The 22,494-nt window shown below is 51.5% G+C and overlaps 1 protein-coding gene across 1 annotated transcript; it reads right to left on the reverse strand.

Moving 5' to 3' along the window:
- Window positions 1-3,535: 3,535 nt before the first annotated feature.
- Window positions 3,536-22,494, reverse strand: LOC104300259 (nuclear pore complex protein Nup98-Nup96-like). The gene is made up of 12 exons (XM_054166976.1): window positions 22,297-22,494; window positions 21,183-21,311; window positions 20,021-20,159; window positions 17,316-17,459; window positions 15,992-16,125; window positions 14,251-14,438; window positions 13,200-13,336; window positions 10,669-10,899; window positions 9,492-9,605; window positions 6,468-6,606; window positions 4,698-4,875; window positions 3,536-3,646 (listed from the first exon to the last, which is right to left on the reverse strand). The coding sequence occupies exons 1-12, from the start codon at window positions 22,492-22,494 to the stop codon at window positions 3,536-3,538; spliced, it is 1,842 nt and encodes a 613-aa protein (XP_054022951.1).

Consider the following 22,494-nt stretch of genomic DNA (forward strand, 5'->3'; position numbering starts at 1 on the left):
CCACTTTTTGCCCTTGAGGAGACCTTCAGGGCTGCCTTCTGTCCAAGCATTTCCCTCCAGTGCAGGGTTTCTCTCTTTAAATGCTTTTAAGCATGCAGATGTCCCTTTCTTCTCCTGCATGAAAGGGTAAGTGATCAATAGTGGTTATTTTAAAGCTCCCTTCATCTACCTGCCCCACTCTTTTCCAGCTTTCAACTCCAAGTCACTAAATGCTTTCATCACCTGGCTCAAAGTCTTCTGGGTCAGTGCTGAGCCCAGCTGGGCAGAGCTGAGTGTGGCAGTCCAAGGTCATCCTGCTGGTTTCTACATCACCATCATGGCCTTTGGAGGATGAGTTTCTGTCCCACCTTTCACACACTCCAGTGTCCTGCTTAAATCCCTGGGCTTCCAGCACCAATGATCAACTCCCGGAACTTGGAGCCATGGTTTAGTCGTGAGGTCTGTGGTGCCAGGTTGGACTTGATGATCTTTGAGGTCTCTTCCAACCTTGGTGATTCTGTGAGATAAGGAGATGGTCAGTCTCATTTTCTACAGACAATGGCATTTAGGGGACCTGAATGTCACTGAAGGGGAATGAAACAGAGCCTTCCAAGTGACATGGACCAAACACTCAGGGCTCAAATACCTTTAAAAGCTGTCCACAAACTCAAAACCTTGACCACAGGCCTCTTTGTTTCCTCAAGCAGCTGTATTGCATTGGAGCTTAGAAACAGGAATCAGGATTCCAAATGGCTCTTGGGTGAAGGTCATCTGCTACTAAGTTGCTCCATCAACTCCCTGTCTTCTCAGCTCCCTCTGTCTTCTCAGCTCCCTCTGTCTTCTCAAACCTTGATTAAAGTAAATCATTTCCTGTTTGGCAGACACTTGCCTCCCTCTGAACTCACCTCTCCAGATCCTCAGGCTCTGCACATCCTATTTGCAGTATGGAGAATCACAGAATGCTTTTGGCTGGAAGAGACCTTTAAGATCAGCAAGTCCACCCCCCTTAACCCAGCACTGCCAGGTCATCTCCCACAGCCTGCATGGCCTGGATGAGCTCCCAGGTGAGGTCTGCCATGGCCATGGCTATGGCTGGGGGAGTGCTGGGGGGCAGCTCCATGTCCACAGGGCTCTGCACTCTGTTCCCCTTGTATCCAGGGACCCACTCATGCTCCACCAGCAGCTCCAGCACAGGGGTCCTGGCCAAGGGCTGGCCCCAGATCACCCACTGGACACCCTCAAGTGCCTCGGGGACCAGGAGCATCCCACATGGGTGAGCATCAGCGGCTCCACCATCACACATCTCCCTCTGTGGGCACCACTGTCTGGTAGTGCCCTGCTCCCCAAGACATCCCAGTTCCCTGCTTATCAGTGCCACTCACAGGACTCATGTCACCCCCAAAACCTCCCATGAAATCTCACAGTGCCCTGAGCCACTGGTCCCAGCAGTGCTGGCCACCTCCTGCCCCCTCTCCACTGGCATTTGCCACCTTTCCCAGCCAGGGCCCAGGCTCATTGCAGCCCCCTGAGAGGCCACTCGTGTCTGGCAGCCTTGGTGAGGGTCCTGAAGCAATGGAAAACCCCCACCCTATGCCCTCTGGGTAGTGTCTGCAGGCAAGGATGACCTGGAAGGGACACAGCAATCTGGTCCAGGGACTGAGCACTGAGTGTGGGCTGTGGGCTGGGGCTGCTCAGGCACTGTGGAGCAAGTCCAGCAAGGTCTCAGCTGTCTGGGAGCTGGAGTGCAGGAGGCACAGATCAAGGGACAAGAGAGAGAACAAGGGCTCTCCAGCTCTGCCAGCCTGCACCAGCCTTTCACCCAAGATGGACCAGTCACAGACAAGTACTGGGGAGGGGAAACTGTCATCTTTCATTGGCCTCAAAGCACCCATGGCAGAGCAGCAGCTGGCAGCACGATGTCCTGGGGCAGCTGAATGCCTGGGGCACTCTCCAGCACCCATGCTGCACCTTCTGGATGCTCTGCAGGCTCAGGGCCATCCCAGGGGATCTGCTCAACGTTGGGAGTGGGGTGGAAGAGACTGGATGGGGGGCTTGATTAGATAGTGTTGGGTGATAGGTTGGACTCAATGATCTCAAAGGTCTCTTCCAACCTCCTTAATTCTATTCTATTCTAGTCTAGTCTAGTCTAGTCTATTCCTATTCTATTTCTATTCTATTCCTATTCTATTTCTATTCTATTCCTCTTGCTGGCCCACCATATGGGTACAGCAGAGAGCCCTGTGCAGAGTCCTGAGTGCCCTCCTGAAGGAGGGTTATTGCCATCAAGCTGAGATGTGCAGGAGGGTGGCACAGGTACCTGCAGAGGAAGGAGAGTTGTAGGCAAGGGGCTGGGTGGGCAAGATTGCAACCCTGGGTGGTTGCAATCAACAGGCAGCACCCACTCCTAAGGGAACAGCACGGACCTGTCATGGTGGAAAAGCTCACAGCAGATATCCTGTCTGGAGATCAGGTGTCAGTTGTACAGGAGGCTTATTACTGATGGTACAGATCCAGAGGAGGGCCATGAAAATGATCAGGGGCTGGGACACCTCTGCTACAAGGACAGGCTGAGGGAGCTGGGGATGTTCAGCCTGGAGAAGGCTCTAGGGAGACCTAATAATGACCTTCCAGTACCTGAAGGGGGCCTTCAAGAACGATGGAGAGAGACCAAAGGCCTGCAGTGATGGGACAAGGGGCAGTGGCTTCAAACTAGAGAAGAGCAGATTAAGATTGGATGTTAGGAACAACTTCTGCATCATGAGGTTAGTGGAACATTGGAACAGGTTGCCCAGGGGGGTAGTTGAGGCCTCATCTCTGGAGGCATTCAAGATGAGGCTCAACAGGGCCCTGGGCAACCTGATGTAGTTGAGGATGTCCCTGCTGACTGCAGAGGGGGTTGGACTGGATGACTTTTGGAGGTCCCTTCCAACCCAGACCCTTCTATGACTCTACTGCTCTGTCCAGCTACATTAACCACCATGCACAGCAGCATCACATCAAGACATGGCTGCTCTGCTGAGGAGATTCACACTCAAAGTGTACATAACCACAGCTGAGGCTGGTGGAGTACCTTGGAAACTGCATTTCTCTTGTGGTCTGGGACAGTCCAAACTCAACTGGCACTTGGACAACTAAATTGTGAAGTCCAGAAGTTTATTAATGCCACTCAAATGGTCACCAACTGAACTGAATTAAAGCAAACAGCTGGAAACCAGGATCACCTACCCTTGGGTTATCTGCTGGTGTGAGATGGACATGGATATGATCCCCATTTATGGGGTGGTGACAGCCTCTCCCTGCAGTCACAGGTTAAGGGTGAAACTAAAGCCTGCTTATGTACAACACCAATAACTTCTCAGCATGTCCTGTCCAGCTCACCCCACTGAAACTCCCCCTGCTCATCCTTCCAGCACCCCTCAACTGCTGGATATTTATTGGCACAAACCAAGGCAATCAAGAAGCCAGTTTTGGTGAAAACCATCTGCTCTCCACTTGCTTTTCTGCTTTTAGGACTTGTTCCTTCCAAAGATGACAGGTAGTTCATAACTGTTCACCATTAACACCTGGCACAAAGAGCCTGCTCTGTCCCATCAACACCAGGATGCCTTCCTTGTGCCTGCTCTTCTTCAGCTGGCTCTTGCAAGCCGTGCTGGGAAAAGTGTGCCACCTGTGTGATGAGAAAGGCAAGCATCACCCCTTGGAAAAGACAGCTCAGGAAGCCACTTCTGAGAGCCTGAACAAGGAGCTGGCACACCCATCCACCTTACACAGCAGCTGTGACTCCTGCTGCCAGTTCAGCTTTTGTACAGGGCAATGTGGTGGGTTGAAATTTGTTGTCCCTCCCTCCCCCAACATTAAGTTTGTCAGAGCAGGCCAGCTGGAAGCAAATGAAAGCTGTGTTTACAAGCAGAACTACAGCCTGCAATGGAATGCAATAAATCTGTGCAGAATCTACAGGATTTACAATATTGACAGGTATTTACAACTAATAAACAGCACAAGAACACCCCCCGAGTCAAGGACCAGGGGAAGCTACTAGCTTCTCCTTCCCTGCCTGCCCAGAACCCCCCTGGACAAGAAGGAGAAAGGAGCAGAGACAATTGCTGTTAGACTTAACCAAAACAGTGCAGCCAAGGTCAAGCAGAAGCAAGAGGGGTTTGGAGCACAAGCTCTGTGAGGAGAGGCTGAGGGAGCTGGGGTTGCCTGCCTGGAGAAGAGGAGGCTCAGGGGAGACCTTCTTGCTCTCTACAACAACCTGAAGGGAGGTTGTAGCCAGCTGGGGGTTGGTCTCTTCTCCCAGGCAAGCAGCACCAGAACAAGAGGATACAGTCTCAAGCTGTGCCAGGGGAGGGTTAGGCTGGATGTTAGGAAGAAGTTCTTCATAGAAAGAGAGATTGGCCACTGGGATGTGCTGCCCAGGGAGATGGTGGAGTCCCCATCCCTGGAGGTGTTCAAAAAAGGCTTGGATGAGGCACCTGGTGCCATGGTTTCATTGTCATGAGGTGTTGGGTGACAGGTTGGCCTCGATGATCTCTGAGGTCTTCCCCAACCTTATTGATTCTCTGATTCTATGACTGATTGCACTGCAGATGAGGGACCTGAGACAGCTCACAGCATTCAGCAAGCTTTTGAACTCTGAGCTCTGAGGAGATTCAGCCAACTTCAGCCAACTTCTGCTACCCTTGCAAGTCACTTTGCAGCTCGAGCTACACCGTTACCTTGAACACCCAGGATCCGGTCTCCGGGCGGTATTCCACGAACTGAGCGCCCTGCCGCCGGCACAGCGCCTCCAGTCTGCCGGCAAAGTTCATGGCCTCCAGCTGCCGAGGGCTTTGGATCAGACACCGGGATGTCTTATCTGTAGGCCAGACTCCATCTAAGGTAACTTCTGCTCGCCTGCTCGAGACACAGAACAGAGAAAGAGATGGTAAAGTTTTGAGGCAAAGCTATGCCGGCCCCACGGAGGAGCTGAAAATTGAGCACCGGGGCTCAGAGCAGCTGCCAAAGGCAAGGTGAGAAACCTGCAACTCCAGAATGCTGCAAACTGGGGGTTGGCTGGAAGAAGTTCTTCACAGAAAGAGAGACTGGCCATTGGGATGTGCTGCCCAGGGAGGTGGTGGAGTCCCCATCCCTGGAGGTTTTGCAAGGCAATAGAAATAACCAGGTTGGAAAAAGCCATCGAGATCATCGAGGCCAACCTATCACCCAACACCATCTGATCAACTAAACCCTGGCACCAAGGGCTTCATCCAGTCTCCTCTTAAACACCCCCAGTGATGGGGATTCCACCACCTACCTGGGCAGCACATCCCAATGGCCAATCTTTCTTTCTATGAAGAACTTCTTCCTAACATCCAGCCTAAACCACCCCTGGCACAGCTTGAGACTGTGTCCTCTTGTTCCGGTGCTGCTTGCCTGGGAGAAAAGCCCAACCCCCACCTGGCTACAGCCTCCCTTCAGGGAGTTGGAGAGAGCAAGAAGGTCTCCCCTGAGCCTCCTCTTCTGCAGGCTAAGCAACCCCAGCTCCCTCAGCCTCTCCTCACAGGGCTGTGCTCCAGACCCCTCCCCAGCTTTGTTGCCCTTCTCTGGACACCTTCCAGCATCTCAACATCTTTCCTAACCTGAGGGGCCCAGAACTGGACACAGGACTCAAGGTGTGGCCTAAGCAGTGCTGAGCACAGGGCACAATGACTTCCCTGCTCCTGCTGGCCACACTCTTCCTGATGCAGGCCAGGATGCCATTGGCCTTCTTGCCCCCCTGGGCACACTGCTGGCTCATGTTCAGCCTACTAGCAACCAGTACCCCCAGGTCTGTTTCTGCATGGCTGCTCTCCAGCCACTCTGACCCCAGCCTGTAGCACTGCATGGGGTTCATGTGGCCAATGTGTAGAACCTGGCACTTGGATGTGTTCAATCTCATGCACTTGGACTTGTTGAATGCCATCCTGTTGGCCTCTGCCCATCTGTCCAGCCTGGCAAGGTCCCTCTGCAGAGCTCTCCTACCCTCTAACAGATCAACTCCTGCCCCCAGCTTGTTGTCATCTGCAAATTTACTGAGGATGGACTCCATCCCCTCCTCCAGATTGTCAATAAAGATATTGAACAGGCTGGGGCCCAGCACTGATCCCTGGGGCACACCACTGGTGCCTGGCTGCCAGCTGGCTGTGGCACCATTCACCACCACTCTCTGGGCTGGGCCTTCCTGCCAGCTCCTATCCCAGCTCAGAGTGCTGCTGTCCAAGACAGGGGCTGCCAGCTTGGCCAGGAGTTTAAGAGGAGACTGGATGAGGCACTTGGTGCCATGGGTTAGCTGATTAGGTGGTGTTGGGTGATGGGTTGGACTCGATGATCTGTAAGGTCTTTTCCAACCTGGTTAATTCTATTCTCTTCTGAACACACAGCCCTGACATTCCATGGTAGCTGCCTGCTGACACAGGAGGTTGTCAGTGTTATAGAAAAGATCTTTCCATGGAACAGTCAAGCATTACCTGTTTAACCCTTCCCCCACAGGTGGCTTTCTCCCATCGTCGGGGTAGACGATCACTTCGTTCCTGCGGATATGCACAATGTCGTCCAGGTTCAAGTTAGTCAGGTTGACCTCTCCTTCGAAGTAAATTGACCCATAACCTGCAAAACAACCCAAAATGGCCCAATCTGCCCATGAAAAAACTGCAGGCCTAAGAAACTCTATCATACTCTCATAGAATCAGTCAGGGTTGGAAGGGACCACAAGGATCAGCTAGTTCCAACCCCCCTGCCATGGGCAGGGACACCCCACACTAGATCAGGCTGGCCAGAGCCTCATCCAACCTGGGCTTAAACACCTCCAGGGATGGGGCCTCAACCACCTCCCTGGACAACCCATTCCAGGGCCTCACCACTCTCATGGGGAAGAACTTCCTCCTCACCTCCAACTTCATTCCATTCCCCCTAGTCCTATCACTACCTGAGATCCTGACAAGTCCCTCCCCAGCCTCCTTGGAGCCCCCTTCAGATACTGGAAGGCCACAATGAGGTCACCTTGGAGCCTTCTCTTCTCCAGACTGAACAGCCCCAACTCCCTCAGTCTGTCCTCATAGCAGAGCAGCTCCAGCCCTCTGCTCATCCTCATGGCCCTTCTCTGGACACCTTCCAGCACCTCCAGATCCCTCTTGTCCTAGGGGCTCCAGAACTGGAAGCAGTACTGCAGGTGGGTTCTCCCCAGGGCTGAGCAGAGGGGGAGAATCCCCTCCCTTGCCCTGCTGGCCACACTTCTCCTGCTGCAGCCCAGGCTCTGATTGGCTTTCTGGGCTGCAAGTGCACACTGAGAGCTCCTGTTGAGCTTCTCCTCCACCAGCACCCCCAAGTCTCTCTCCTCAGGGCTGCTTTCCAGCCAGTCACTGCCCACTCTGTTCCTGCCATAGTCCTCCTTCCTCCACCCTACCCCCAGCATGTCTCCAGAACAAAGCTACAAAGTGACTTCACCTTCCCAGTGTGAAAATAGTGAGGATGTGTTGTCAGCTTTGTTATAGGCAATTCTCCAGCACAGAAAGCTTTTTGATACCAAAGCTTTTTGTTCTCACTTGGCTACTCACACTGCCAACACAAGTACTAAGTACTCTCAGCATGGGAGAGAGGCTGTTTCCAAAGGCCTGTGGTGATAGGATCACAGAATCATAGAATCAAAGAGGTTGGAAAAGACTTCAGAGGTCCTCAAGTCCAACCTATCACCCAACACCTCCTGACAACTAAACCATGGCTCCAAGTGCCACATCCAATCCCCTCTTGAACACCTCCAGGGATGGGGACTCCACCACCTCCCTGGGCAGCACATCCCAAGGGCCAATCTCTCTTTCTGGGAAGAAATTTCTCCTCACCTGCAGCCTAAACCTCCCCTGACACAGCTTGAGACTGTGTCCTCTTGTTCTGGTGCAGCTTGCCTGGGAGAAGAGACCAACCCCCACCTGGCTACAACCTCCCTTCAGGGAGTTGGAGAGAGCAAGAAGGTCTCCCCTGAGCCTCCTCTTCTGCAGGCTAAGCAACCCCAGCTCCCTCAGCCTCTCCTCACAGGGCTGTGCTCCAGACCCCTCCCCAGCCTTGTTGCCCTTCTCTGGACACCTTCAAGTGTCTCAAAGTCCTTCCTAAACTGAGAGGCCCAGAACTGGATACAGGACTCAAGGTGTGGCCTAACCAGTGCTGGGTACAGGGGCAATGGTTTCAAACTAGAGAACAGGAGATTTAGATTGGATATTAGGAATAAGTGCTCCACCATGAGGGTAGTGGAACACTGCAACAGGTTGCCCAGGGAGGTGGTTGAGGCCCCACCCCTGGAGATGCTCAAGGTGAGGCAACCCGAGTGCTCTGGACAGCATGATCTAGTTGAGGATGTCCCTGCTGAATGCAGAGGGGGTTGGACTGGATGACCTCTGGAGGTCCCTTCCAAGCCAAACCATTCTAGGATTCCATGATATTTAGAAAAAGTGTTTTAAAAGATAGCATAGAGCATAGACCATGTGATTGTTGTGGTGTTGGGGTTGGGGGTTTTTAAATGAAAGCAGTAAGAAACACAGTTTGGGTTGAAGGCTCTTCACTAGAACTCACTCGGCTCCAGTGCAGCCAGCTGCTAAGATGGAAGCAACCACAATCAAGTGGCCACATGGCCAAGGGCACCAATGGCATCCTGGCCTGCATCAGGAAGAGTGTGGCCAGCAGGAGCAGGGAAGTCATTGTGCCCTGTGCTCAGCACTGCTTAGGCCACACCTTGAGTCCTGTGTCCAGTTCTGGGCTCCTCAGGTTAGGAAAGATGTTGAGATGCTGGAAGGTGTCCAGAGAAGGGCAACAAAGCTGGGGAGGGGTCTGGAGCACATCCCTGTGAGGAGAGGCTGAGGGAGCTGGGGCTGCTTAGCCTGGAGGAGGCTGAGGGGAGACCTTCTTGCTGTCTCCAACTCCCTGAAGGGAGGTTGTAGCCAGGTGGGGGTTGGGCTTTTCTCCCAGGCAAGCAGCACCGGAACAAGAGGACACAGTCTCAAGCTGTGCCAGGGGAGGTTTAGGCTGGAGGTGAGGAGAAATTTCTTCACAGAGAGATTTGTTGGCCATTGGGATGTGCTGCCCAGGGAGGTTGTGGACTCCCTGTCCCTGGGGGTGTTCAAGAGGGGCTGGATGTGGCACTTGGAGCCATGGTTTAGTTAGTCCTGAGGTATTGGGTGAGAGGTTGGACTTGATGATCTCTGAGGTCTTTCCCAACCTTATTGGTTCTACGATTCTAAGTTTGCACCAGATGGATTTGGTGCAAGTTTGGATTTCACAATGTGGATGTTTAAGAACAGCAACAAAACTGCAGGTGCTTTTGTTTTCCTATTCAAGCTTCTCAGGTATCCCACAACAGAGGTTGTTAGTGTCACCAATCTGAAACAGGACAGGCCTTTGATGGGAGTTGTTCACTGTGCTGAGGGCAGGGAACTCAAGAGTTAGGCACCAAGGCTTTAAAATCCCTGCCTCAGCTTGCAGCACCTGCCAGAGCTGTTGGTGCTGACCTCTGCGGCCTATGGTGAAGTTGGTCACCACACATTCATGGCTGTCATTGGTCAGTCCAGCAAGGTCCTCCAGGGAGGGGATGGTGTAGTAGCCATTTCTTGTTAGAGTAATCCCTGTAACAGAATAGTCAGTGAGAGCTGGGTTGCACAGCAAGTTCCCCACTTAAGCACTTCAACAGGAGTTTCACTGTGTCTCTTTTGCAAGCCTGGACAAGTCCCCAACTGAACCAAGAATCAGTGCAAGAAGACCAGGGGGGATCAAACTGCCCTAACTCCACAGCCTTCACAGAAGACTTAAGGCAACTGCTAGGCCAGGTTCCTCATCACCAGAGGCCAGAAGCAGGGCTGTGGGTGAAAAGAGAAATGCAAACACACACAGCCCCACTTGACAGAAACACTCAGGCTGCTGCAGTGATTTGGGGACTCAGGCACCTGCAGCATCTCTGAGTTTTAACAGCCCCCAACACCTTTTGCTCTGTTGTGGTTTTTTAATGATCTCTAGGATTCTTTTTGCATCTACAACTCCTTGCCAACTGGGGCTTCTGAAGATGGTTGTTTTGAACATGTCACCTGCTAGTTTCATTAGAGCTCAGCTGTAAGGATCTTTTCATCTTCTCCAGATCACCCTTGAGCTGAAAAAAACACCTCTTCCTGTACATACCCCACCTCTTCAACAGCTACAAAGGCTTAGTTAAGGGAAAGGTACTCAAGACCTCTCCCCTCCTCCTTTCAGTTTCACTAAACCCTCAGGCTGGAATTGAGAGAACTAAAAACACACAGACACGGGTCCAGAGAGACACAGCCACCTTCTGCAGTCTGCTCCTTTCCTGGCTAACCCCATGATGCTGTTAGCAGGCTGATAACCACCAGCCATTAGATTTCTGACTCTAAGATCTTGCTCCTGCGCAAGTCAACTCTCTCTGCCTCTGCAGAACAGGTTGGATCCTCCTTCTCCCTCTCCTGCTAGAAAATCGAGGGATGGAATGTAATCACAAATTGACTCAGCAGAAAAATAGGTTGTGCTTAGCTAAGAGCCTGAACAGCAGCATTTGTATCCTGAAGAAAAGAGCAGGGAAAGCAAAAGGGGAAAGCCTGGGGGTCTAAACCAGCAAATGAGAACTCTAATGAAGCATGCACAAAGTGCTGTCAGTCTGCCACTGTCTGCTCCCAGTCTAACCTGCAGGATGGTGATGATGCCCAGGCTTAGGCTGCTCTTTGCACTCCTCCTGAAGGGGGTCATCAGGAAATGAGGCCTCTTCACTGCAGCCTTCCAGCCCTGTACTCAGAGACACGAGGCTACCCTGCACTGGGCTCTCTGGGGTCTGTGGGGTGGGCTTGACAATGGGGTTAGTGTAAAGCTGAATCACTTGGTGATGATCTTCCTTCTCTTCCTCCTCCTGCTCATCGTCTTGTCTGTGGTTTTCAGGAGGAAAGGACAAAAGGATTATGAAGAAATGAAGAAAGCTGAATGACTGAGTTCTAAGGGGCTCAGGTCAACATTCAATTTCTGCTTTTCACAGCCCAAGCAAACAGGACCATCACAAAAACTGCACTCAGCAGACCGAGGGAAGCTGCTGTGCCCCTTCACTCGGCCCTTGTTAGCCCCCTTCTGCCATTCTGCATCAAAGCTGAGGCTTCCACCACAAGAAAGAAAAATGGGGTAAGACCAGGAGAGGACTACCACCATGGTTGAGGGGCTAGAGATTGTGTTTTATGAGGAGAGCTTGAGAGATAGGTGTTGCTCACTCTGGAGAAAAAGCTTGCAGTGAGGTTTAATAGGAGCCTTCCAACACCCAAAACAACATTCTGGCTCTCCACAGACATGCACAGAAGGAGGATGAGAGAGGAGACCTTATTGCTCTCTACAACTACCTGAAGGGAGGTTGTAGCCAGGTGGGGGTTGGTCTCTTCTCCCATGCAAGCAGCACCAGAACAGGAGGACACAGGCTGGATGTTAGGAAGAAGTTCTTCACAGAAAGAGAGATTGGCCATTGGGATGTGCTGCCCAGGGAGGTGGTGGAGTCACTGTCACTGGAGGTGTTTAGGAATAGACTGGATGGGGTGCTTGGTGCCATGGTCAGTTGATTAGATGGTGTTGGGTGATAGGTTGGACTTGATGATCTCTGAGGTCTTTTCCAACCTGGTTATTTCTATTCTATTCTATTCTATTCCATTCTATTCCATCCTATCCTATTCCATTCTATTCTATTCCCTCCTATTCCATTCCATTCTATTCCATCCTATTCCATTCCATTCCATTCCATCCCATCCCATTCTATTCTATTCTAAATAACAGCCACATTAAAACAGGGAAATCAATGAGGACAGTCAAGCACTGGAACAGGGGTCCAGAGAGGCTGCAGAATCTCTCTCCATGGAGTTCTGAGAGACCCAACTGGACAAAGTCTCCAACAACCAAGTCTGAGTTCAGTGCTGAGCCTGCTTGAGGCACAGAGACCTCTCATGGTCTTGCAGGAACATGATCAAATCAAACCTGAGAATGTTATTGGCACAGGCACTCCAAAACACCACCTACAGAGGGCTGCCTGCTGGACCTGCTTGCAGGTAGCACAGCTAACAAATGTCTCTTCCCCATTGTCAAGGCCCCAGGCCTGGACCGAGGGGTCCTAATGTTCTCCACTCCCATAAATCCATTCTTCCTCCTAGGAGCTTTATTTAACATCAAAATGTTGAGCTGGTCAGAAGGTTTTCTCTGATTACCAGGAAAAATAAAAAAAGAGGGGAAAAAAAGAAGTTCATCTGAAATACAGCAGCAGAGTTTTAGAGGAAGTGGTTTCTCAGGCTTCTGTGGGGAAGAGAAGGCTTCAGAGATTCCACATTTTAACATGCAGAAACACGCCAACATGAAACATTTGGATCAGTGGAGCTTCCCTGCAGGTCCCATATCATTGAGGAGGACTGAGCAGAAGGAAGAGGCTCTTCTAACCTCAGGGTCAGCTTTATCAGCCCCATCAAGAAAGGGCCTAGTTTCTTTCTACAGGCAATGAAGAGAGTCATATCCAGAAAAGAAGTTGTTCCTCTTTGAACTCCTCATTTTGGATGGAGTGACTCAGTAGCTGACCACATATGAGCTCACAATAGGTCAAGACACTTCCAATGAACAAAGAATCAGCATTGTTATGGTTGGAAGGGACCTCAAGGCTCAGCCAGTGCCAACCCCCCTGCCATGGCCAGGGACACCTCACACTACAGCAGGTTGCTCACAGCCACCTCCAGCCTGGCTGCAAACACCTCCAGGCAGGAGGCTGCCACCACCTCCCTGGGCAACCTGTGCCAGGCTCTCACCACCCTCCTGGGCAACAACTTCTTCCTCACATCCAATCTCAATCTCCCCATTTGTAGTTTTGCTCCATCCCCCCCAGTCCTATCCCTCCCTGACACCCTCAAAAGTCCCTCCCCAGCTTTCTTGGAGCCCCCTTCAGATCCTGGAAGGCCACAATTAGGTCTCCTGGGAGCCTTCTCTTCTGAACAACCCCAACTCCCTCAGTCTGTCCTCACAGCAGAGCAGCTCCAGCCCTCTGCTCCTCCTCGTGGCCCTTCTCTGGACACCTTCCAGCACCTCAAGATCCTTCCTGTAATAGGGGCTCCAGAACTCTAAGATGACACCTCTGAAAACAAGTGGTTACTCTATGAATGTCATTTTAGAGACAGACACAACTAATCTGCATTCCTCCTAAGTATAAACACCTGGATGATGATCACCATACCCATCTCCCTTCTCTGGACACTCCAAAGGAGAAGCCACATCTTTATTCTCATGGTTGCCAGGTGAGAACAGACTGATGCTCTTGAGATTCTTCAAAACCAGCCTTTTGATGCTCTTCCTAAACAAAGCAGCAAAGAGAAATTTGGATGGGCTGTATTCACTGCAGAAATATGCATTGCATTCTCAATTCACATGCTCCAGGGACCAGGAATCAGCTGCAGAGCACCTGCTCCCACACTCAGGACATAGGAAGTCCTCTGGAAGCAGCCTCTGAGATGCTCTTTTTGGAATTCCATTCAAGGCTTTTGGAATTTCCATTCAGTGATCAAGCAGGAAAAGCAAAAGCCATGGAAAGCTTCAAAACTCCTGTGCAGCAGAACACAATCTGGGCTGGTTTACAAACCAGTGCCTTGCCAGCCAGAAGCACAGACTATCTGGCTCACAGCTGCAGGTTCTTCTTCACTACAGGGTCAGCTCAGGAGCAGGGGGGTGGTGGAGTCACACCCTCACTGGAGGTGTTTAGGAAGAGCCTGGATGAGGCACTTGTTGCCATGGTTTAGTTGATCAGATGGTGTTGGGTGATAGGTTGGCCTTGATCACCCAACACCATCTAATTAACTAAACCATGGCAACAAGCACCCCATGCAGGCTCTTCCTAAACACTTCCAGTGATGGTGACTCCACCACCTACCTGGGCAGCACATCCCAGTGGCCAATTACTCTTTCTGGGAAGAACTTTCTCCTCACCTCCAGCCCAAACCTCCCCTGGCACAGCTTGAGACTGTGTCCTCTTGTTCTGGTGCTGCCTGCCTGGGAGAAAAGCCCAACTCCCACCTGGCTACAACCTCCCTTCAGGGAGTTGTAGACAGCAAGAAGGTCTCCCCTGAGCCTCCTCTTCTCCAGGCTAAGCAACCCCAGCTCCCTCAGCCTCTCCTCACAGGGCTTGTGCTCTAAACCAGCTTTGCTGCTCTCTGAGGTCTTTTCCAACCTTATTGATTCTATGATTCCAACATGCACAAAAGCAAAACTAACCTTGGCATGAATGCACCACCGTGTAGGGCTGGCTCATCATCCTCTTCAAGACCACCACATAAAGATTTAGCAGAGCCAGCTGACTGCAAAACATTTGGCCTCACTCTGGGCTCTGGACGTGGACTCAGCTTGTAGGGGGTGTGTGTCTTTAAGGCCTTCTGAGCTGCTGGGTTAGTTGCTACCAGCCTCTGAAACAAGAAAGATGTGGAATGGGAGTTTTCACATTACTTCCTGTAATGGTTTGTGGGTGATGAGATGCCTGCTTTGTTTAGCTCTCCACTTCAGGGCCTTTTAAATGCAAAGCAGAATAATAGGTAAGGAGGGGAGCAAGAAACCAAAGCGGAGACACAGAGCTGGTTGACAACAGAAACAATGCCAAAGACCCAAAGTCTCCAGTCACTAGGCACCTACAGAGATCACTCCAGAGAGGGCCAACCCAAACCTCCTCTCGAGGCTGAGTGAGTCTGGGGACAGCTGCTGGAGTCAGACCAGGGCACTGTGCACTCTGGGCCAGCAGTGCCAGCAGGTGGAGCAAGGGAAAGCCTCAGAGCTCCGCTCCAGCCTCTGGGCTGGGACTGGTGTGTCCCAGCTGTAGCTACCAGGGTGACTACAGCAAGTGAAGGTCTCACTGAACAGGACCCCAAACCACTGGCCTTTGTGCCTAGGTGACAGCTTCTTAGCAGTGGGGGACAGGCAGAGCACCTGCATTGTCTCCACACCTCATGCAGCAGGGGCGCTCATGCAATTTGCTGGCAAGCTTCAGGCTGGACTAGCCTGCAGGGAGGAGGCTCTGTGTGCTGGCAGAGGACTCATGCTGGTATCAAGGGATCCATGGTGCCCAGGCAACGAGTGTGTGAGTGCCTGATGCTTTTTGCAGCAAGGATCTAGCTGGACCAGCCTGCTCTGTGGAGGCCTCACCATCTGGGCAGGGCTATTGGATGGACAGAGGGGCCATGCTAATGCTCATGGGAGCCACAAATGTGCAATTGAGTCTAGAGAGTGACTGTGTGTGCTTTCAGTGGGGAACTTCAACCCTTATCAGCCACAGAGGAGGAAGGGAATGTGGCTGTATAGGCCAGGATCTAACAGTCCCAGCAGGGCTCCCCATGGTGCTTGCCTGTGCCTGTACAGCTGGCTGCATCACCACACCCTGAGTTTGGGGTACAAGCTCACCTTCACCACTGACAGCTCCTGCATATGGAAAAGCAACAGCTACCTCCATCAGCCTGGGAAGCAGACCCCTTGGGTCTCTGTGGCACACTGTGGAGGGCTCCAGAGGCTGGACAGGAGTAATCTCTAGTCCCCAGAATTTGTCCAAGAGGCAGCAGCCACTTAGAACGTGCCTCAGCTCTTGAGAAGTCTGAAAAGTGTTTGTTCTGTTGTCTTTCAAAACAAACCAACAGGCTATGGTGTGCCAGAGACTGACATAAGAGATGTCACAAGCAAAGCTTAAGTCAAGCACCGAAAATACTCCAAGCACAGACATTTACCCATCTTTATTCCCAACTAGCAGCAGTAAGCTGAGCAAGGACTCCAAAGCCAATGCCCTGATGCAGACAAAAGCCACAGCAGAGGGAGTTTGTGTCCTGAAGAGCATAAAAAGCCACTACACCAGTAGGAGTCTACAGATGGCGACTATGCTGCTCACTGCACACTTCAGTGAAGACTGTGAGCACAAAATTAAGTTGAAGTCCTATCAAATCTTACCCAGAAAGGGAGTTTCCTGCCTCCATGTACTCACCTCTTCCTCCTTCTTTGGGCCTGGCAGGGGGTTTCGGAAGAGCGGTGAGTCTCCAAAGGGTGAGTGCATCAAGCTGAAGAGATACTGCTGAAGGAGGGCTTGCTGGGCAGCTGAGGCATTTGGGTCTGACAGGGATAGAAACAGAACGTCATTCTTGAAACATCTCAACAGTGTTACTCATGCAACCAAGGTAGGTAGGAAAGACATGCTCCCCATCAGAGGATCCCCTCAGCGCAATCTAGAGAAACTCCATCCAGCTGGCAGCCAGGCACTAGTGGTGTGCCCCAGGGATCAGTGCTGGGCCCCATGCTCTTTAACATCTTCACTGATGATCTGGAGGAGGGCACTGAGTCCATCAGCAGTACATTTGCAGATGACAGCAAGCTGGGGGCAGGAGCTGATCTGCTGGAGAGTAGAGAGGCTTTGCAGAGGGACCTCAACAGGCTGCACAGATGGGCAGAGTCCAAGGGTAGGAGATTGAACACATACAAGTGCCAGGTTCTGCACATTGGCCACAACAACCCCAGGCAGTGCTACAGGCTGGGGGCAGAGTGGCTGAGAGGAGCCAGGCAGAGAGGGACCTGGGGGGACTGGTCAATGGTAGGCTGAACATGAGCCTGCAGTGTGCCCAGGTGGCCAAGAGGGCCAAGGGCATCCAGGCCTGCATCAGGAACAGTGTGGCCAGCAGGACAAGGGAGGTAATTCTGCCCTGTGCTCAGCACTGCTTAGGCCACACCTTGAGTCCTGTGTCCAGTTCAGGGCCTCTCAGTTTAGGAAGGATATTCATTTGCTGGAAGGTGTCCAGAGAAGGGCAAGGAGGCTGGGGAGGGGTCTGGAGCACAGCCCTGTGAGGAGAGGCTGAGGGAGCTGGGGTTGCTTAGCCCGGAGAAGAGGAGGCTCAGGGGAGACCTTCTTGCTCTCTACAACTCCCTGAGGGGAGGCTGTACCCAGGAGGGGTTTGGTCTCTTCTCCCAGGCAAGCAGCACCAGAACAAGAGGACACAGTCTCAAGCTGTGCCAGGGGAGGTTTAGGTTGGAGGTTAGGAAGAAATTCTACACAGAGAGAGTGATTGCCCATTGGGATGTGCTGCCCAGGGAGGTGGTGGAGTCCCCATCCCTGGAGATGTTCAAGAGGGGACTGGACGTGGCACTGAAGTCATTGGAGGTGTTTAGGAGGAGACTTGATAGGGTGCTTGGGTGCATGGTTTAGTTGATTAGGTGTTGTTGGATGATAGGTTGGACACGAGGATCTTGAAGATCTCTTCCAACCTGGTCTATTCTATTCTATTCTAATCTAATTCTATTCTCTTCTAATGCACACTTACCTACAGCAGGCTGAGGGGCTCCAAAGCCCAGAGCAGCTGTTGCTATGTTGAATCCTGGTGTTCCAAAGCCTCCTGTTGCTTGTGTTACCCCAAGAGTAGACTGGGTGCTTCCAAACACAGACTTCTGTCCTGCCCCAGGAGCTGCTGCAGGAGAGATGATTGGCAGGTACTACAACTCTGTGACAAAGTTACAACCCAATTTATCCCACAACAAAAGATCCATGAATGCTGCAGACACCTGAGATTCACAGGATCAGATGAGAGGCTTCAAACACAGAGGACACCACTGGTTTTCTGAGGCATCAGCCAGCACTGTGAGCAATGCTGCCTACAGCTTCTGAAAGGTTACTCAGCACTCTGCTGGGTTCTGATTTGAGACTGACATTCAGGGCTTCAAGCTATGAGGGACCTTGCCAGGCTGGACAGGTAGGCAGAGGCCACCAGGATGATATTCAACAAATCCAAGTGCCAGGTGCTGCACTTTGGCCACAACAACCCCAGGCAGTGCTACAGGCTGGGGTCAGAGTGGCTGAGAGCAGCCAGGCAGAAACAGACCTGGGAATACTGGTGGAGAGCAGCTGAACATGAGCCAGCAGTGTGCACAGGGGGGCAAGAAGGCCAATGGCATCCTGGCCTGCATCAGGAACAGTGTGGCCAGCAGGAGCCTGGAAGTCATTGTGCCCCTGTACCCAGCACGGGTTAGGCCACACCTTGAGTCCTGTGTCCAGTTCTGGGCTCCTCAGGTTAGGAAAGATGTTGAGCTGCTGGAAGGTGTCCAGAGAAGGGCAAGAAAGCTGGGGAGGGGTCTGGAGCACAGCCCTGTGAGGAGAGGCTGAGGGAGCTGGGGTTGCTTAGCCTGCAGAAGAGGAGGCTCAGGGAAGACCTCATTGCCATCTCCAACTCCCTGAAGGGAGGTTGTAGCCAGGTGGGGGTTGGTCTCTTCTCCCAGGCAAGCAGTCCCAGAACAAGAGGACACAGTTTCAAGCTGTGCCAGGGGAGGTTTAGGCTGGAGGTGAGGAGAAAGTTCTTCCCAGAAAGAGAGATTGGCCACTGGGATGTGCTGCCCAGGGAGGTGGTGGAGTCCCCATCCCTGGAGGTGTTCAAGAGGGGATTGGATGTGGCAGTTGGTTCCATGGTTTAGTCATGAGGTCTGTGGTGACATGTTGGACTTGATGATCTTTGAGGTCTTTGGTGATTCTGTGATCTACAGCTTTTACTGCAAAAGAGCTAACAAGTGACACCAAGGCTATATCATAACCCTGAGGTCTCTGCCTGGGCTGATGGGAATGAATCTAGCAAACTCTTTACCTGCTCCAAACCCTGCTCCAAGACTTATCTCCAAACCAACTATTTCCAGCAGTGCTGGCACCAAAACCTTCAAGAGCAGATCCAGCAGCTCAGATTAATCTGAGATGGCATTTAAGAAATGGATTTCAATAAACAAGCATCACTGGCTTCACTCAGGGCCACAGTTCAAAGACCTATCTCTGGCTGTAGCTAAGTACAACCCAAGTCCAGCATCAGACAGATTAGTCCTGAAATTGAAGACTGTGAAACCATCCTATGGTTGGTTAGAATGCACAGACAGAACTCAGCTAGAGAACTTCAGTCATGAACCAGTATCACAGTATCACCAAGGTTGGAAGAGACCTCAAAGGTCATCAAGTCTAACCTATAATCAGGAGCACCTCAGAACCAAACTCCATGTAGCCTATCACCTGTCCCACTGCAAAAAGGACAGGCAGCATGCCCTGCAGTCAGCATTGCTCTCCACCACACAGCAGCGACACAGCAAGGTGGCAGTGAAGAGCTTCAGAGAAAACAGAACAAGGGACTTGGAAGCAGCATTCACCAGTCCTGTGGTAACAGTTTGCCCAGGGTTGGTCACCACAAGGAAGCTGTCCTTTGCTGAGGTGCTGCCCTGGCAGTCTGAGAGCATGACAGCTTCACCCCCTTCTCTGGTCTGGCAGGCTGCTGTGGCAGATGAATTGCATTTTATGTTTGACTCCTGGTATTAAAAGATGCCTTGTCTTTTCTACAGACAGATGGCAGGATCTACAACCACTTTGCTCACTTGTTGGAATACAGTTTTACTGCCCTCAGAGGTAAGGAAAAAAACCAAACCAGATTTCAGTTGCCATGAAGGCTGACTCTCATTCACTTGAACTATTGCTGCATATTCCTCCTGCTCAGTCACACACATTCCACAATACTTCTCCAACATTACTGTCAGAGGCCAACATTAACACAAGACCCAGGACTTTGAAAGACAACAATATCTACCAGTTAAACTGAAACTGTTTCATTCCACTCTTACTTCAGTGCAAGATCTCCTTATCCCTGCCATCCAGCTACAGACATCACTGGCTTTACCCTGTGCCCTTCAGCACTCCTTTGCAGCCACAGCACATTTAGAGCCTCTTAACAAATCTCTGTGCTCTCCCAATTCTTTGGTTTCAGCAGTTTCCAACTACAGCTTCCACCTTCTCTCAGGTGCTCATTGTGAGTGGTGCTTCACTGCCTACCTTCACAGTCAGGCAGTACCAGCAAGAGAGCAGCAGCCAAGAGGTTTTCCCACGGCAAGGTGCATCTGAAGCATGGCTCACCTGAGAATCATCATCACTTAGCACATGATATGTAGCAGCCAGAGGTGTGGTATATGCAGCACAGTGTGTGTGATTAAGTCCCACTTTTTGCCTATGTACCACTATTGGAAGTGTTTGTACTGGTTCCTAAAGTCAGGGATGATTTGTTACCAAAGACCTTGCTGCTAGTGCTTGTACCAAAGGAGGGAGCACTCGTCGTGGTGGTTCCAAATCCAGCAGGCTTGTTCACAAACAGGGTCTGAAAGGGAGAAAAGATGAATCTGGAAACCTGATAGACTGATACTAAAAGAATTCACAACCCTGGACTTCAGCAGGGCCAACTTTGGCCTTTTCAAGCAATTGCTAGGGGAAATCCCATGGGACAGGGAACTAGAAAGTAAAGGGGCCCAAGACAGGTGGTTAACATTCAAGGACCACTTCTTCCAAGTCAAGAGCAGTGCATCCCAACAGGCAGGAAATCAAGAAAGGGACTCAGGAAACCCACATGGTTAAATAGGGAACTGCTGAGAAAACTCAAGTGGAAGAAGAGAGTCCACAGGAGGGGTTGGCCACTCTGAGTATTGTCAGAGGCAACTGGGAAAGCTGAGGCCTCCTTGTAAACCTTCTGCTGCAAGGAGAGCAGAAAGGGCTTCTTCAAATACATTGCAGGCAACACTACCACTAGAGGCAATGCAGGCCCACTGCTGAATGGGGTGGGTGCCCTGGTGACAGGATAAAAAAGAAAGCAGAGCTCTGTGACAAGCAAAATGACTCAATGTCAAAACCTAAGTCTTTTTGGTTAAGTCACCACCACAATTCAGGCTAGGAGATCCCTAGCAATACACCAGCAGTGAGAGAGATGTTCTCTCTCTCCTGTGCTGTTTTACCACTCAGGACACTACTTGTTAAAAAAATCATTCCTGCAACACTACTTCTAGCACACAGGCTTGGACTGTGTCCTTCAGGTTACACAAAACCACCCCATTTTTGCATGAGGAGAAAGTTCTTCACTGAGAGAGCTGTTAGACCATGGGAATGTGCTGCCCAGGGAGGTGGTGGAGTCCCCATCCCTGGAGGTGTTCAAGAGGGAATTGGATGTGGCACTTGGTGCCATGGTTTGGTCATGAGGTGTGTGGTGACAGGTTGGATTTGGTGATCTTTGAGGTCTCTTCCAACCCTGGTGATTCTGTGATTGTTAATTCTTAAGACAAGGCCACCTTCATGGAGGTCAGACTCCACCTACAGGACTTGCAGCTGCTTTACTGTTGAGGTACAGACATACCGAACCGCCAGCACCAAAGCTCTGGCCTAAGAGACGACTTCCAGTTCCAAATCCAGTGGCAGCACTTGTATTGCTAGGTGCTCCAAAGGGGCCTCCAGGCTGTGCAGGCTGGCTGACCCCAAAGAGACCCTGCAAACAAGAGCCAGGTTAAGACAAATCTGCAGTGCTCTCCCAAGTCTAGGGCTGATGGAAACAGAACTACCACACAAAGTCCATCGATAAAATGGAACCACAACATTTTCCCTTTTGCTGGGGAACAAAGGTGCTACAGGCTGGGGTCAGAGTGGCTGGAGAGCAACCAGGCAGAAAGGGACCTGGGGGTAGTGCTTGACAGCTGGCTGAACATGAGCCAGCATTGTGCCCAGGTGGCCAAGAAGGCCAATGGCATCCTGGCCTGCATCAGGAACAGTGGGGCCAGCAGGAGCAGGGAGGTCATTCTGCCCTGTGCTCAGCCACACCTTGAGTCCTGTGTCCAGTTCTGGGCTCCTCAATTCAAGAAGGACATTGAGACCCTTGAAGGTGTCCAGAGAAGGGCAAGAAAGCTGGGGAGGGGTCTGGAGCACAGCCCTGTGAGGAGAGGCTGAGGGAGCTGGGGTGGTTTAGCCTGGAGAAGAGGAGGCTCAGGGGAGACCTTCTTGCTCTCTCCAACTCCCTGAAGGGAGGTTAGAGCCAGGTGGGGGTTGGTCTCTTCTCCCAGGCACCCAGCAGCACTACAAGAGGACACAATCTCAAGCTGTGCCAGGGGAGGTTTAGGCTGGAGGTGAGGAGAAAGTTCTTCATGGAAAGAGTAATTTGCCATTGGAATGTGCTGCCCAGGGAGGTGGTGGAGTCCCCATCCCTGGAGGTGTTCAAGAGGGGGTTGGATGTGAGAGCAGACTGCTTCAAGAAGGGAATGGGAAAAGCTGTACTGCTGTCCAGTTACCATGAATGAAAAATCTGGATTGGCAAGATGTTGCCAGCTCAGAGGGCAGCATTCAAAGCTCTGAATCCCCATTCCATGAAGCCATACTGCAATTTGAGGAAGAGCTCAGTCACTGTACCACAGCCTCCCATGTCCAGCTGCAGTAGATGTACCACAACTTATGCCTTGAAGGGTTCAAACAGTTTAACTTACCGTTGTGTTTGTGTTTGCCTGCCCCACAGGGGTGCTCACAAAGGAAAAGGCAGTGCTCTGGGTTATTCTGGCTTGACTTAATGGCTTGTTCAACAGGGCTGTAGCTTGAGACTGCTGGCGGAAAAGAGCCCCTGGTGCTCCTGAGCCAAAGTTAGTTGCACCTATGACGTAGAAATGCAATGGTGAGAACTGAAGCAT

The sequence above is a fragment of the Dryobates pubescens genome, chromosome 13 (genome assembly GCF_014839835.1).
Source record: "Dryobates pubescens isolate bDryPub1 chromosome 13, bDryPub1.pri, whole genome shotgun sequence".
In the NCBI taxonomy this organism is placed as follows: Eukaryota; Metazoa; Chordata; class Aves; order Piciformes; family Picidae; genus Dryobates; species Dryobates pubescens.